Source organism: Notolepis coatsorum (assembly GCF_963971535.1).
Source record: "Notolepis coatsorum genome assembly, chromosome: 1".
Classification (NCBI taxonomy): domain Eukaryota; kingdom Metazoa; phylum Chordata; class Actinopteri; order Aulopiformes; family Paralepididae; genus Notolepis; species Notolepis coatsorum.
The window spans coordinates 322256075-322271796 of record NC_140165.1 but is presented as its reverse complement, the minus strand read 5'-3'; the positions used below and the strand labels follow the sequence as shown (position 1 = coordinate 322271796).

General features: G+C 49.0%; 1 protein-coding gene across 3 annotated transcripts in view; it reads left to right on the top strand.

The window, feature by feature from the left end:
* The window catches only part of LOC311243818 (stonustoxin subunit alpha-like), a 59553-nt gene extending 44409 nt beyond the window's left edge, over positions 1–15144 (top strand). For 2 of the 3 annotated variants that reach the window (XM_084333183.1, XM_084333181.1), the window contains 2 exons: positions 4495–4554; positions 10268–11522. In XM_084333183.1, coding sequence (XP_084189309.1) covers positions 4495–4554; positions 10268–10800 — 593 coding nt within the window. In that variant the 3' untranslated portion in view covers positions 10801–11522. Of the gene's footprint in view, positions 1–4494; positions 4555–10267; positions 11523–15005 lie in introns of those variants that run through there. The other variant, XM_084333182.1, reaches the window with a different exon arrangement.
* Positions 15145–15722: the final 578 nt, after the last annotated feature.

Sequence of the window (15722 nt, the reverse complement as noted above, 5' to 3'; positions counted from 1 at the left end):
TTAGACTGGCTGACGCGCCGTTATATTCCTGGTCTCATACCAAACAGTCCTTGTCCCAATGCAATGACACAATGCAGGCAGCTTTCTTGGAAAATGATATTTATTTGCTTCACCGTGCAAACAGAATATCCTTGTTTTTTGTTCCTTAAACTGATTAAATGATAATGAATATGATACCTAATTGGATACAAACATTTCGACCTGAGACCTGCGTCGTACGTGCGGTCAAAAACCATTGCCTTTTCCGGGTCAAAACTCCTCCCCCTATAGGTGTACCTGACGCTTATATAAAAGAAGCGCCACCCCCTGGTCACATAAATCCATTGCACATTAAGTCCATTTTGGCCGTTACAGGACCTAATCTAAACTAACTGATGGGGAAAGCCTTGGTGAAGAGGTGTGTTTTTAGAGCGGATTTGAAGGTGTCCAGGGTTGGGGCGTTGCGGATTTCGGGGGGGGGGGAGAGTTCCAGAGGGTAGGGGACGCTGTTTGTAAGTGTAGCTGTACAATAAAAGAGTCGAGTCGTGCTGGTTCTTAATGCCGTGTATTGCCAAGCAACAAGTAAACAAACCACACCTTCCCCAGGAAGTGAGACACGTCATATACAATATCATACAGGCACCGGCCCAGCACGCCCACAAGGCGGAGCTGTAGCCCAGCCTGTAACATCTCCCTTCCTTTAGTAAGTAACAACATCAATCCGTGCAGACCTAAGTAGTATCAAAACACCTCATCAATAACAACCACAATTAAACACAGAATCACAATTTTCCCACATTCCCATTCCCTTTTTTTTTTTTATATCTTACAGTCCATACGCATGTGCACAGTCCTTGTGTGCTGGGGTGCGAGCGTGACTATGTGTGTGTGTGTGTGTGTGTGTGTGTGTGTGTGTGTGTGTGTGTGTGTGTGTGTGTGCATGTGTGCGTGTGAGACAGTCTCAGTTTGTGTGCGACCTAGAGGTTAAGTCTGTTCGGAGGCCGTAACGGCCTCCCGCTCCGGGAGAAGGCCCGGGCCTGTAACTCACGGCCTGGTGTGTTACCAGTCTGCGGGGAAGACGGCGTCGACCTCGGGGCTGATGACTTTGGAGACTCCTCAGGACCGCTGACGACCTCTTCGGTGCTTCCCCCACTCGCAGGCTGTTCTGGGGCCAATTCTGGGTGAACTGACGGCTGGGGAGGGGCCGCTTCTGCTGGTCGGAGATCAACCCTGTTGCGGCGATACGCAGTTCCCTCCACGTCGACCAGATAGGACCGGAGTCCCAACTGCTGCAGGCACACGCCTCTTCTCCATCGGCCCGTCCTGTCACCCGGGAGTGGCTTCATCCGTATGGGCCGGCCGACGTTCAGCTCCGGCAGATCCTTCGCAGATCGGTCATACATCAACTTCGCTGCCTGATGTTTCACTCTCAGCTTGTCCGGGACCCCTGTGACGACCTGAGGTACCAGCAGCTGGTCGGCCACAGGGAGAAGGGTTCTCAGTCTCCGCGACATAAGCCGCTGTGCAGGGCTGCACTGCATACCCTCAGTGGGTGTGTTTCTCCAATGTAAAATGGCCTTCCAGGGGTCCTCTCTGGCCCGGTCTGCCTTTCTGCACAGGCTCTTCACAATCTTTACGCCGACTCCGCTTTGCCGTTAGCCTTCGGGTGCCTCGGTGAGGACATAACGTGCTCAAAGCCCCACTCCCTCGCAAACGCCCGGAACTCCCCACCGGCAAACTGGCCCCCACCATCAGAAATGGCCCTGTCTGGGACCCCGTGGCGAGCAAACTGTGCCTTGCATCGTCGGATCGTGGTGTCCGCTGACAGGTCAGGGAGCAAGTCGACCTCCCAGAAGTCTGAATAGTGGTCCACCACGAGAAGAAAGTTCTGTGCTGCATAGCTGTACAGGTCCATGCTTACCAGCTGCCAGGGCCGTGTGGGGAGCGGGTGTGACATCATAGTCTCTTTCTGTTGTTCGTGTGCATACTCATTGCACACGGAGCACTGCTGTACGTAATCTTTGACTTCCCCTTGCATACCGGGCCAGTACAGTGTATCACGAGCCTGTCTGTAGCACGCCTCGGCCCCCACATGGTTGTAGTGGATCCGTCTCAGCATTTCCGGACGCATAGCTTTCGGAATTATGATGCGCTGACTCCTGTAGAGCACGCCATCCTGTGCACTTATCTCGTCCCTGATGGCCCAATAGTCCCGGACGGCTAAAGGGGTCTCCTCTCTGTGGTCTGGCCATCCCTTCAGCACGACTGACTTGAGTGTTTGCAGACACACATCCTCCTCAGTGTGTGTTCGAATCTGTGCCAGACGTTGGCTGCTGACGTTCAGATAGTCCGCCTGCCGAATGGCGGCCGTGTCCCACTGCTCCTGCCGCATGCTGCAGACCATTTCCCGTCTGTACAGTGTATCTGTTCTCTGTGGTGGGGTGGTGGCTCTGCTGAGTGTGTCACTTATGTACATTTCGGGGCCTGGCTTGTACACCACCGCCAGGGAGTAGTTCTGCAGTGTGAGGAGCATGCTCTGAAAGCGCTTTGGCGCACTGAGGAGAGGCTTAGTGAAGATGGACACCAACGGGCGGTGGTCGGTCTCTGCAGTCACATCACCCCTCCCATATAGGTAGTAGTGGAAGCGTTGACAGGCGAATACGATGCTTAGACACTCCTTTTCTATTTGTGCATAATTTTGCTCCGTTTGGGTCAATGCACGAGAGGCAAATGCGACAGGCTGTCCCCCCTGAAGCAAGCAGCAGCCCAGACCCGTCTGACTGGAGTCGCTCTGTACGGTGACCGGCTTGTGGACGTCATAGTACCTTAGGACTGGCACCGCCATGATCAGAGCCTTGATTTCCTTCATGGCAGCCTCATGTTTGGGCAGCCAGTGCCACATCACATCTTTGTCGAGCAGTCTCCTCAGAGGCTCACATACCGCTGACAAGCGTGGCATGAATCTCGACAGGTAGTTCACAAACCCAACACATCGCTGGACCCCTTTTGCGTCTGTGGGGTTTGGCATGTCCAGAACCGCCCTGACCTTGTCAGGGTCAACCTTGAGGCCCTCTGCGGACAGTATGTGGCCGTGGAAGCGGACCTCCTTCAGTCGAAACTGCAGCTTTTTCAGGCCCAGTCTCAGCTTTACCTCTCTGCATCTGTCCATCAGAGCGACGAGGTTCGTGTCATGGTCGTGGTTGGCCTCATCCTCTGTGTCCCCACAGCCCACTATGAGGATATCATCAGCTATGGGCTCAATCCCCGTCAAGCCAGCCAGCAGCTCATGCTGCTTTCTTTGGTACAGCTCTGGAGCCACTGACACACCGAAAGGGAGTTTTAGCCAACGTTTCCTACCCCACGGTGTCCAGAACGTTGTCATCAGGCTGCTCTCTTCGTCCAAACGGCACTGTAAAAATGCATCCCGTGCATCCACCAGCGTGAATATACGTGCCTTTGGCAGCTTATACAGCACGTCATCCAAAGTGGGCATCAGGTAATGGGACCGTTTCAGAGCTCGGTTAAGGGGCTTTGGGTCTATACACAGTCTCAATTTGTCTGGCCTTTTCACTATGACCAGATTGCTAATCCAGTCCGTGGGTCGAGTGACTGTGGTCAAGTGCCCATCTTCTTCATATTTATCCAGCTGTGCTTTAACAGCTGCCTTCAGGGCCACTGGAACGTTCCTGGGAGCACACTGCACCGGCGCCACCGTGCTGTCCAGCTCAAAGTGAATATCACCGGGCAGAGACTCAACAGGGCTGGTGAACACATCATGGTAGGTGCTGACGAGCCACTCTTTGGTCAGTGACACCTTCCTGCAGTGCTCCACTTTATTCAGCTCCTCAGGAATGGTGAAGCGTATCAGACCAAGCCTCTCACATGTCTCCCCCGAAAGCAAGGGCCTCTGGCCAGTATGTACGACTTCAAAGTCCAGTCTGTGCGTCTTACCCCTAATGACGCATTGTGTGCTGTACACCCCCAACGAGCTCATCCACTCACTGTTGTAAAGTTTCAGTTTGATGAAGCTCTTCTGAAGGGGTGTTCTAGGTGCCAGTCTTGACTTGTCCTTGATGCTCATCAGCCTGTAACAGACGCCACGCTGAAGGCTCTGTCCCCAAAAGTCCGTAACCTGGTGCGAGGGATGGAGAGGAGACCTAGATCAGAGGATGGTAGGTTCCGGGATGGAGTGTACTGGTGGAGGAGATCAGACAGGTATCGGGGGGCGAGGGCATGGAGGGATTTGTAGGTGAGGAGCAGGAGTTTGAAGGTGATGCGGAACCTGACTGGAAGCCAGTGGAGGTGGATGAGGGTGGGGGTGTCAGCGATAAACTCTTCAGTGTGTAAATAATGTAATGTAAAAAGGGGATAGGCAATTATAAGCCTCGCCTTCAGCCTACACCTTTTCGGTCATTTTTACTTTTGTTTTTTAAATGTTCTATATGCTTTGTAAAAGAAGACAGAAATCAAATCATTCATTCATAATATGCTGTGACTGATATTTCGTGTCTCTAGTTTCTCCAGTGGCTGGTCTACTTCCACCAGAGTCCATGACGAGAGAGGACCTCCTAAAAAGTGAGTTCCACCATGACCTCTTTCCATCACTTGTGTTGTCGTGTGTCGGCTGACGGACAGACTCTGACATAATAGAGGTTGTGTGTTTAACCCATTCACTGCCACATTACAGAAGGTTAACCCTTTACTATCACACTACTGACGGGTAAATATACGTCTATAATATTCTATCCAACGCCTGCAGTGTTCTATCCAACGCCTGCAGAATGTTCTATCCAACGCCTGCAGTGTTCTATCCAACGCCTGCAGTGTTCTATCCAACGCCTGCAGTGTTCTATCCAACGCCTGCAGTGTTCTATCCAACGCCTGCAGTGTTCTATCCAACGCCTGCAGAATGTTCTATCCAACGCATTAGGGCTGTACCGAATGTCATTTTTTAACATTCGAAGCTTCGATTGAAGTACCGTAATTTTCGGACTATAAGCCGCGGCTTCCCCCCCCCCATATTTCGACCCTGCGGCTTATATAACGGTGCGGCTTATATGTGACTCACGTGACCAAACCCGAAAATGTAAAAATTGAAATATTGCTTTTTTGACTGCATTGAAATGTTATTTATCTGTTCCCTTATTTGCTAAACTTAATACAATTTGTAAATGAGTTAATTCTTGTTATTTGTCCGACAGTATTGCACTAATGGTGCTCTTCCACTGCACGGTTACAGGCTCCACTCTCAGTGCCAACACACCTCACTAATGGTGCTCTTCCACGGCACGGTTACCGGCTCCACTCTCAGTGCCAACACACCTCACTAATGGTGCTCTTCCACTGCACGGTTACCGGCTCCACTCTCAGTGCCAACACACCTCACTAATGGTGCTCTTCCACTGCACGGTTACCGGCTCCACTCTCAGTGCCAACACACCTCACTAATGGTGCTCTTCCACTGCACGGTTACAGGCTCCACTCTCAGTGCCAACACACCTCACTAATGGTGCTCTTCCACTGCACGGTTACAGGCTCCCCTCTCAGTGCCAACACACCTCACTAATGGTGCTCTTCCACTGCATGGTTACAGGCTCCACTCTCAGTGCCAACACACCTCACTAATGGTGCTCTTCCACTGCACGGTTACAGGCTCCACTCTCAGTGCCAACACACCTCACTAATGGTGCTCTTCCACTGTACGGTTACAGGCTCCACTCTCAGTGCCAACACCCCTCACTAATGGTGCTCTTCCACTGCACGGTTACAGGCTCCACTCTCAGTGCCAACACACCTGCACTAAGTAGTAATAATTGTAAATGAGTTACCGGTAATTCTTGTTATTTGTCTGACAGTATTGTGTCCCAATGCTGGTGGGAAGACTACAAACGAGAAGTCTAGTCCTAGTTGCTGGTGTTCGCAGGCGTTTGCCTGACCGCATCAGCTTGAACAAATGGGAGATTCCTCAAACAGCCATCTCTTTCCCGACAATCCTTTCTGTGCACGAACCCTTACATATGGTAATTAAACATTAAAACACCTGCGGCTTATAGTCCAGTGTGGCTTATATATGTACACATCATTCAATTTAGCTGCTGCGGCTTATACTCAGATGCGGCTTATAGTGTGAAAATTACGGTATTCGAACGAAGCTTCGAATGTCTATAAAAAAGAAAATTACTTAATAATAAAATAAAAAAATAACTAAATTCTCAATTTGAATAAAGTGATTAATCTGATTAAATGAGTCTTTTTCTTTTATTAAATAAACTTTCTTTAATGAATATAACTCAGTTTCGTCAACATAAATAATCCAATAAGGGCACGGTTGGTATGAAAGTGATGGTGACGTCTTATAGTATAATATTAGTGTAGCCTAATCTTTAACTGCAACTGTGAAGAAAACGCCCATTGGTTTAAACAGATTGAATAGACACAAAAAAAAAAGATTAAAAAAATAAATTATAAAAAATTCGAATGTTGATTTAGAATTCGAATGTCAACATTATGATCGAAGCTTCGAAGCATTCGGTACAGCCCTACAACGCATGCAGTGTTCTATCCAACACATCTAGTGTTCTATCCAACGCCTGCAGAATGTTCTATCCAACGCCTGCAGTGTTCTATCCAACGCCTGCAGTGTTCTATCCAACGCCTGCAGAATGTTCTATCCAACGCCTGCAGAATGTTCTATCCAACGCCTGCAGTGTTCTATCCAACGCCTGCAGAATGTTCTATCCAACGCCTGCAGTGTTCTATCCATCGCCTGCAGTGTTCTATCCAACGCCTGCAGAATGTTCTAGCCTGACACAAATGGGTGTGCTAAGAAAAGATAACCACATAAAAAAAAAAAAAGCCAGTGAAAATTGAGAGAGGAGATACAAACAAGTTTCTAGGGGTCTTAATAGACCATAAACTCTGCTGGAAACCCCATATAAAATATTTGTGTTCAAAGTTAGCGAGAAGTATTGGTATACTGGGCAAGACTAGATATATCCTGAATCAGAAAACTCTATATACATTATATTGCACACTCATTGTACCATATCTATCATATTGTGTTGAAATCTGGGGAAATACTTATAAAAGCAACTTACAAAAGATATGCACACCGCAAAAAAGAGCCATACGGATAGTACATCACGGTAGATATTTAGATCACACAAATAGTCTGTTTGTAAGCAGTCAAACATTAAAATTCATGGACTTAATAAAATTCAAATCTGCACAAATTATGTTTCTGGCAATAAAAAACAAATTACCAAGCAACATTCAAAAAATGTTCACGGCTAGAGAGTGTTTATAATTTTAGAGGGACATTAGCTTTAAAGCAACCTACGGTACGTACAACTCTTAAAAGTATGTGCATTGCAGTTTGTGGGGTATCACTCTGGAATGGTCTGGATGCGAATATAAAATTAAGCAAAAATATCAATACATTTAAAGGGGAACTATCTTATAAATGGCCTTTTTCAGTGTTTAGCATTGTTTCCTAGCTATGTGGACTTATATTAATATGATCTATGTCTCTAATTCTCATATTGGCGCATTCTTCCAATTCTCCTCACAATATTCACCCTCACTGAACTGAGTCATCTGAACATGTGCTGATTTGTGATGTCAGAGAGACTCAGCTGCTGAGACTCTGCTGAGACTCTCACTCTCCACACAGTTCAGAGAGACTCAGCTGCTGAGACTCTCACTCTCCACACAGTTCAGAGAGACTCAGCTGCTGAGACTCTCACTCTCCACACAGTTCAGAGAGACTCAGCTGCTGATACTCTCACTCTCCACACAGTTCAGAGAGACTCAGCTGCTGAGACTCTCACTCTCCACACAGTTCAGAGAGACTCAGCTGCTGAGACTCTCACTCTCCACACAGTTCAGAGAGACTCAGCTGCTGAGACTCTCACTCTCCACACAGTTCAGAGAGACTCTGCTGAGACTCTCACTCTCCACACAGTTCAGAGAGACTCTGCTGAGACTCTCACTCTCCACACAGTTCAGAGAGACTCAGCTGAGACTCTCACTCTCCACACACTTCAGAGAGACTCTGCTGAGACTCACACTCTCCACACAGTTCAGAGAGACTCAGCTGAGACTCTCACTCTCCACACAGTTCAGAGAGACTCAGCTGCTGAGACTCTCACTCTCCATACAGTTCAGAGAGACTCTGCTGAGACTCTCACACTCCACACAGTTCAGAGAGACTCAGCTGCTGAGACTCTCACTCTCCACACAGTTCAGAGACTCTGCTGAGACTCTCACTCTCCACACAGTTCAGAGAGACTCTGCTGATACTCTCACTCTCCACACAGTTCAGAGACTCAGCTGAGACTCTCACTCTCCACACAGTTCAGAGAGACTCTGCTGAGACTCTCACTCTCCACACAGTTCAGAGACTCAGCTGAGACTCACACTCTCCACACAGTTCAGAGAGACTCTGCTGAGACTCTCACTCTCCACACAGTTCAGAGAGACTCTGCTGGGACTCTCACTCTCCACACAGTTCAGAGAGACTCTGCTGAGACTCTCACTCTCCACACAGTTCAGAGACTCAGCTGCTGAGACTCTCACTCTCCACACAGTTCAGAGAGACTCAGCTGCTGAGACTCTCACTCTCCACACAGTTCAGAGACTCTTCTGAGATGCTCACTCTCCACACAGTTCAGAGAGACTCAGCTGAGACTCTCACTCTCCACACAGTTCAGAGACTCAGCTGAGACTCACACTCTCCACACAGTTCAGAGAGACTCAGCTGAGACTCTCACTCTCCACACAGTTCAGAGACTCAGCTGAGACTCTCACTCTCTACACAGTTCAGAGAGACTCAGCTGAGACTCTCACTCTCCACACAGTTCAGAGAGACTCTGCTGAGACTCACACTCTCCACACAGTTCAGAGAGACTCAGCTGAGACTCTCACTCTCCACACAGTTCAGAGAGACTCTGCTGAGACTCACACTCTCCACACAGTTCAGAGAGACTCTGCTGAGACTCTCACTCTCCACACAGTTCAGAGAGACTCAGCTGAGACTCTTACTCTCCACACAGTTCAGAGAGACTCTGCTGAGACTCTCACTCTCCACACAGTTCAGAGAGACTCAGCTGAGACTCTCACTCTCCACACAGTTCAGAGAGACTCTGCTGAGACTCTCACTCTCCACACAGTTCAGAGAGACTCTGCTGAGACTCTCACTCTCCACACAGTTCAGAGAGACTCAGCTGAGACTCTCACTCTCCACACAGTTCAGAGACTCAGCTGAGACTCACACTCTCCACACAGTTCAGAGAGACTCAGCTGCTGAGACTCTCACTCTCCACACAGTTCAGAGAGACTCAGCTGAGACTCTCACTCTCCACACAGTTCAGAGAGACTCAGCTGCTGAGACTCTCACTCTCCACACAGTTCAGAGAGACTCAGCTGCTGAGACTCTCACTCTCCACACAGTGGTTGGAGCCCTGAGGCTCAAAACGGCTTAAGAAAAATGCTGTTTTTGAGGACTTGATTAGAAATACAAAACAATGAATTAAAAAAAATAAAGAAATTACAGAGGTGTTCCATAAACTCACAGGAATTGTGTAAAAGTGCCCAAAATTGTGAAAGAAATAGTAAAATAGTTCCCCTTTAAAGGTAGCTATAAACAAGCACTTATGGACACAAATAAGAGAGAGGAGCTTGAGCAGTAATGTGACCCTATTATTTTTTTTCATTTGGATATATAAAAAACTGTACTTTTATTTTATTTTGTATTATTTGTTATATTATTTTTATTTTTATTAAATTATAATGTCAAATATTGTAAGGAAGGGGCAGGGCTCGATAAGTTGTTTTACTTCCCCCTGTTCCTTCTCGAACACTTATTGTATGGAAATAGTCTTTGACTATTTACCTTTTTGTTTTTTAAACTTGTTTTATGTTTCTATGTTCGAGACAAATAAAAATCAAATCAAATCAAAACCTTTTGTAGGAGTAGTGATATAATCGATATATAAATACACAATATCAAACCCATACAGAATTATAAATATACAATATCTTCTGTTGTGTGGCAGTGAAAGGGTTAACCTTCGGTGTATTGTCGCAGTGAGGGGGTTAACAGTTTGGTAGTGTGATAGTAAAGGGTTAACCTTCTGTAGCGTAACAGTGAAAGGGTTAACCGGCTGTTGTGTGGCAGTGAAAGGGTTAACCTTCTGTGTATTGTCGCAGTGAAAGGGTTAACCGTTTGGTAGTGCGGCGGTGAAAGGGTTAATTTGCTCTGATTTGATGTCCTGTATTTTTCTCCCAGACGCCTGTCCCCTCTCCCTGGACCCAAACACAGTGAGCGACTGGCTGTCTCTGTCAGAGGAGAACAGGACGGTGACGACAGGAAACTACCAGGACTACACTGACCATCCTGAGAGATTCACTGACTGTTGTCAGGTGTTGTGCAGAGAGGGTCAGTCTGCACGCTGTTACTGGGAAGTAGAGTGGAGCGGCGACTGTGTTGAGACAGCAGTCTGTTACAAAGACATCAAAAGAACAGGTGTTGAGTCAGGCTTTGGACACAATAACAAGTCCTGGTGTTTGTTCTGCTACAGAGGAGGCTACCTGTTCAGTCACAATAGTGTTGAGACTACAGTCTCAGGCCCTCGGTCCTCCAGGATAGGAGTGTACCTGGATCACAAGGCAGGTACTCTGTCCTTCTACAGTGTTGTCTCTGACACCGTGACCCTCCTCCATACAGTTAGAACCACGTTCACTCAGGACCTCTATCCAGGGATAAGTGTTTACTGTGTTGATGGAGACACAACAGCAGCGGAATTGATGAAGATATGGTAGAACATGACACCATCGTATCTAATTTCAAATATAATTCATACCCAGTGTCGGTGCCATGGGGGGGGCATTCCAAACGTCATGGGCAATTATTATATTTCATACTGTTTAATTTGTGTGTGCGCGAGACGCGAGTGTGTTTGTGACGTGAGAAAGAAAGAGCGAGCGAATTGGAGACGAAATCGCGCACGACACTGTCCTGATATGACGCAGCGCGTGTCCGAGTGTGTCTGTGTGTGTGTGTTACCTGGGCTGGAAGCACGCTGGGGCAAAGCAGCCTGCGATTCTCGACCAATAAAAAGTGTTCAGGGGCGGGACTCTGATATCTGAGGGGTGACGACATCGCTGCTCAGTTCACTGTCGCTCGCGGCAGCCGGCAGCTCAGGATGGAAACGAATACATTTTAATAACTTTTTCTCGCTCGCTCGCTCGTGTCGCTCTATGTCAGGGAGGGGTGTGCGCACTCATGTTTTGAAATGTGTGTTGGTTGGCGGGAAATTCGTGAAGCCTATATTTTATTTAGGGAATGTATTAGAGATGTTCGTTATTATCGGCCTGTATTGACATTAAAATTGGGGGGGGGGGATTCTTTTGAATTACTTTTATTTTCTTTTTAAATGTAACCTTTATTTACCCAGGCGGCCAAGTAAGAACAAATTATTAAATACAAAGCAGCCTGACCAAAGAGCAGAAGCCTTTTGAGGGAAGGGGGGGGGGGGGGGGGGGGGCTGCAACAAAAACAAGGTTATGTGTGTACATGCATACAAGTAAATAAAATACAAAATGACAGTTGACATGCATACAAGTAAATCAAATACAAAATGACAGTTGATGCATCCAGTGAAATTAACACGTCAAAATGAGGGGGGGGGGGGACCCTGCAATGCATATATAGTTTAGGTTGATATCGGTATCGGGCCAGGCAACCCCCTCTAACACTCTTCTCTCTCCTTATTATTATTATTATTATCATAAAACGGGTGTGAAATATTACTCCATGTTATTTGGCCATATGCTACTTACTACCCTCTAGTGGTGAGCTGTGGTAACTGCAGAGTCTCTGCTCTGGCTTCAGTGTTGGATATCTATTCTTTTTTTTGTTCCTTTTATTGTTGCCTATTTCTGTCATAAAACGGGTATGAAATATGACTCTTCTCTCTCCCTATGGACAATAAACATGATGTTTGACCCATAAACCCAGTGTGTGTTGTGTTGCTTGATTGATTGAAAACTTTATTAACAGTTTGCAGAATGGGTACAATACAGTACGGCTGAATACACACAATTGTTAAGGGGATGCAGACCAGAGAAAGACTTTCGTCTTGTTTACATCAGGGTCCCCCATTTTCAATTCATCATAACATATATGACATACATGACATACAGATAGACAGTACTGCTACATCTATACATGTATGACATATCAGATTTACAAATACAGTACTGTTTGTGATACAAAAAGAGTAAAAAAAAAGAAAAGAGCGTATATACATTTGACGAAGAAACTACATTGGAAGAGGTGGGGGGGGGGGACTGTACATTGGAGGTGGTTGGGGGGGGTGGGGGTGTAACTGTACATTGGATTATCGATGAAACCTTACTTGGTCCCAAGAAGAGGGTCTCGTGTATTATTGGGTTGGGTTAGGACATTTACAGGGGCCAGTTTCGAATTGCAGTCTCCCGTAGGTGCTCTTTGAGAGTGGTTTTAAAAGTAGCGGTCAGGTGGCGTAGCGGAGATTGCGTTCGTCACCAACGCTGGGAGACACTGGGTTCGCCTGTCCAGCTCCCAGCGTTGTCACCAGCTTGGCTGGCCGTTCACACTAATACAATTGGCTGTATTAGAGGGTGGGGAAGCTGGTGGGTGGGAAGCTGGCGTTGTGGACAGCGACGCCCACAGGTCAGGTCTCGGCGCTTGCTCAGCGGGGCAGGACTTGGTGGAGATAGCGTGCCCTCCCACGCGTTACACTTCACCAATGAGAGCCCTCGCTGCCAAGTGAAAAGAGCGTCACTGGCTGTCGGCGCACGCCTTGGAGGAAGGGGAGGGGAGGGGGGGGGCCTTGTACCGACTCATAGGAGAACATGCATACAGCGCCACCTAGGGGAGGGGGGGGCCTTGTACCGACTCATAGGAGAACATGCATACAGCACCAGGTAGGGGAGGGGGGGGCCTTGTACCGACTCATAGGAGAACATGCATACAGCACCAGGTAGGGGAGGGGGGGGCCTTGTACCGACTCATAGGAGAACATGCATACAGCGCCAGGTAGGGGAGGGGGGGGGGCCTTGTACCGACTCATAGGAGAACATGCATACAGCACCAGGTAGGGGAGGGGGGGGGGGCCTTGTACCGACTCATAGGAGAACATGCATACAGCGCCAGGTAGGGGGGGGGGGGGGGGCTTGTACCGACTCATAGGAGAACATGCATACAGCGCCAGGTAGGGGAGGGGGGGGGCCTTGTACCGACTCATAGGAGAACATGCATACAGCAGCCAGTAGGGGAGGGGGGGGGGGGCCTTGTACCAACTCATAGGAGAACATGCATACAGCACCAGGTAGGGGAGGGGGGGCCTTGTACCGACTCATAGGAGAACATGCATACAGCGCCAGGTAGGGGAGGGGGGGGCCTTGTACCGACTCATAGGAGAACATGCATACAGCACCAGGTAGGGGAGGGGGGGGCCTTGTACCGACTCATAGGAGAACATGCATACAGCGCCAGGTAGGGGAGGGGGGGGGGCCTTGTACCGACTCATAGGAGAACATGCATACAGCGCCAGGTAGGGGAGGGGGGGGGGCCTTGTACCGACTCATAGGAGAACATGCATACAGCAGCCAGGTAGGGGAGGGGGGGGGCCTTGTACCGACTCATAGGAGAACATGCATACAGCAGCCAGGTAGGGGAGGGGGGGCCTTGTACCGACTCATAGGAGAACATGCATACAGCAGCCAGGTAGGGGAGGGGGGGGCCTTGTACCGACTCATAGGAGAACATGCATACAGCACCAGGTAGGGGAGGGGGGGGCCTTGTACCGACTCATAGGAGAACATGCATACAGCAGCCAGGTAGGGGAGGGGGGGGGGGGGGGCCTTGTACCGACTCATAGGAGAACATGCATACAGCGCCAGGTAGGGGGGGGGGGGGGCCTTGTACCGACTCATAGGAGAACATGCATACAGCAGCCAGGTAGGGGAGGGGGGGGCCTTGTACCGACTCATAGGAGAACATGCATACAGCAGCCAGGTAGGGGAGGGGGGGGCCTTGTACCGACTCATAGGAGAACATGCATACAGCGTCAGGTAGGGGAGGGGGGGGCCTTGTACCGACTCATGGGAGAACATGCATACAGCGCCAGGTAGGGGAGGGGGGGGGGGCCTTGTACCGACTCATGGGAGAACATGCATACAGCAGCCAGGTAGGGGAGGGGGGGCCTTGTACCGACTCATAGGAGAACATGCATACAGCGTCAGGTAGGGGAGGGGGGGGCCTTGTACCGACTCATGGGAGAACATGCATACAGCGCCAGGTAGGGGAGGGGGGGGCCTTGTACCGACTCATAGGAGAACATGCATACAGCAGCCAGGAGGGGGCGCCTTGTACCGACTCATAGGAGAACATGCATACAGCAGCCAGGTAGGGGAGGGGGGGGCCTTGTACCGACTCATAGGAGAACATGCATACAGCACCAGGTAGGGGGGGGGCCTTGTACCGACTCATAGGAGAACATGCATACAGCACCAGGTAGGGGGGGGGGGCCTTGTACCGACTCATAGGAGAACATGCATACAGCAGCCAGGAGGGGGAGGGGGGGGGCCTTGTACCGACTCATAGGAGAACATGCATACAGCAGCCAGGTAGGGGAGGGGGGGGCCTTGTACCGACTCATAGGAGAACATGCATACAGCGCCAGGTAGGGGAGGGGGGGGCCTTGTACCGACTCATAGGAGAACATGCATACAGCACCAGGTAGGGGAGGGGGGGTCTTGTACCGACTCATAGGAGAACATGCGTACAGCAGCCATGGTGTCTGCTGAGAGGTCAGAAATCCGAATAATGATATAAAACCTTTTCTGCTACAATTATCCAACAATAGGAATTTAACCAGGAGTCAACTCTTTCAAACAATGGATGTTTATAATGTATGAATGTGTTTCAAATGTATTTAAAATGTTTTTCTTCCTTTTCTTCATTTTTCTCCTGTATTCAGAAACTGGCCTTTAAACAAATCGTTTGAACCTCCGTCTTTATGTGATGTCACACGAAAAAGCTTGTTGCAATGCGCGTCCTCGACTCGTGTGGAAAATGCCGCCCGTTCCACTCCCGCCTCACAGTCCATCACATCTCCCATATAGCAGAATTGCTTCACCTCCTCCAGCACCTCCCTCCCACCACCAGACCACCATCTCCAACCACCTCCTCCTCTTCCCTCTCACACGTGGGGCATCTCAAATCCATCACTCCCCTCAGATTTTCCAAACCTGAACATCTTTGGTGACACCATTTGTGTGAGGTTTCTGTCCTTGCTCTCTCTCTCGTTCTGTTCCTTTAACCACCTCGCTCTGTTTTCATTTGTTTTCTGTTATCAATTCAATTCCCTCATTCACACGCTTCTCCCCAGTGACGTCGTCAGAGACGTCGCTGATTGGTTCTCTCAGGTCCGCACGCTTTTCAATCACATTCCCCAGCTGTCACTGCTTGTCAATCAATCAATCCCGTATTATTTATACCCCGTTTCTCCACTCTAAGTTTGTTGGATCGTCTTGATTTTTCTCTGTTGCATTCTCCGTTTGCTACTGCTGCTGCTTTTGCTCTCTGTGCTTATCTCCAGGATAGTTCCAAGAAGCCTTCCTCTTGGACACCTTTCCCCGTGGCGCGCGCTCGCTCCGCTGTTGTTCCAGCACCATTACGCATTACGTCTGGGTGA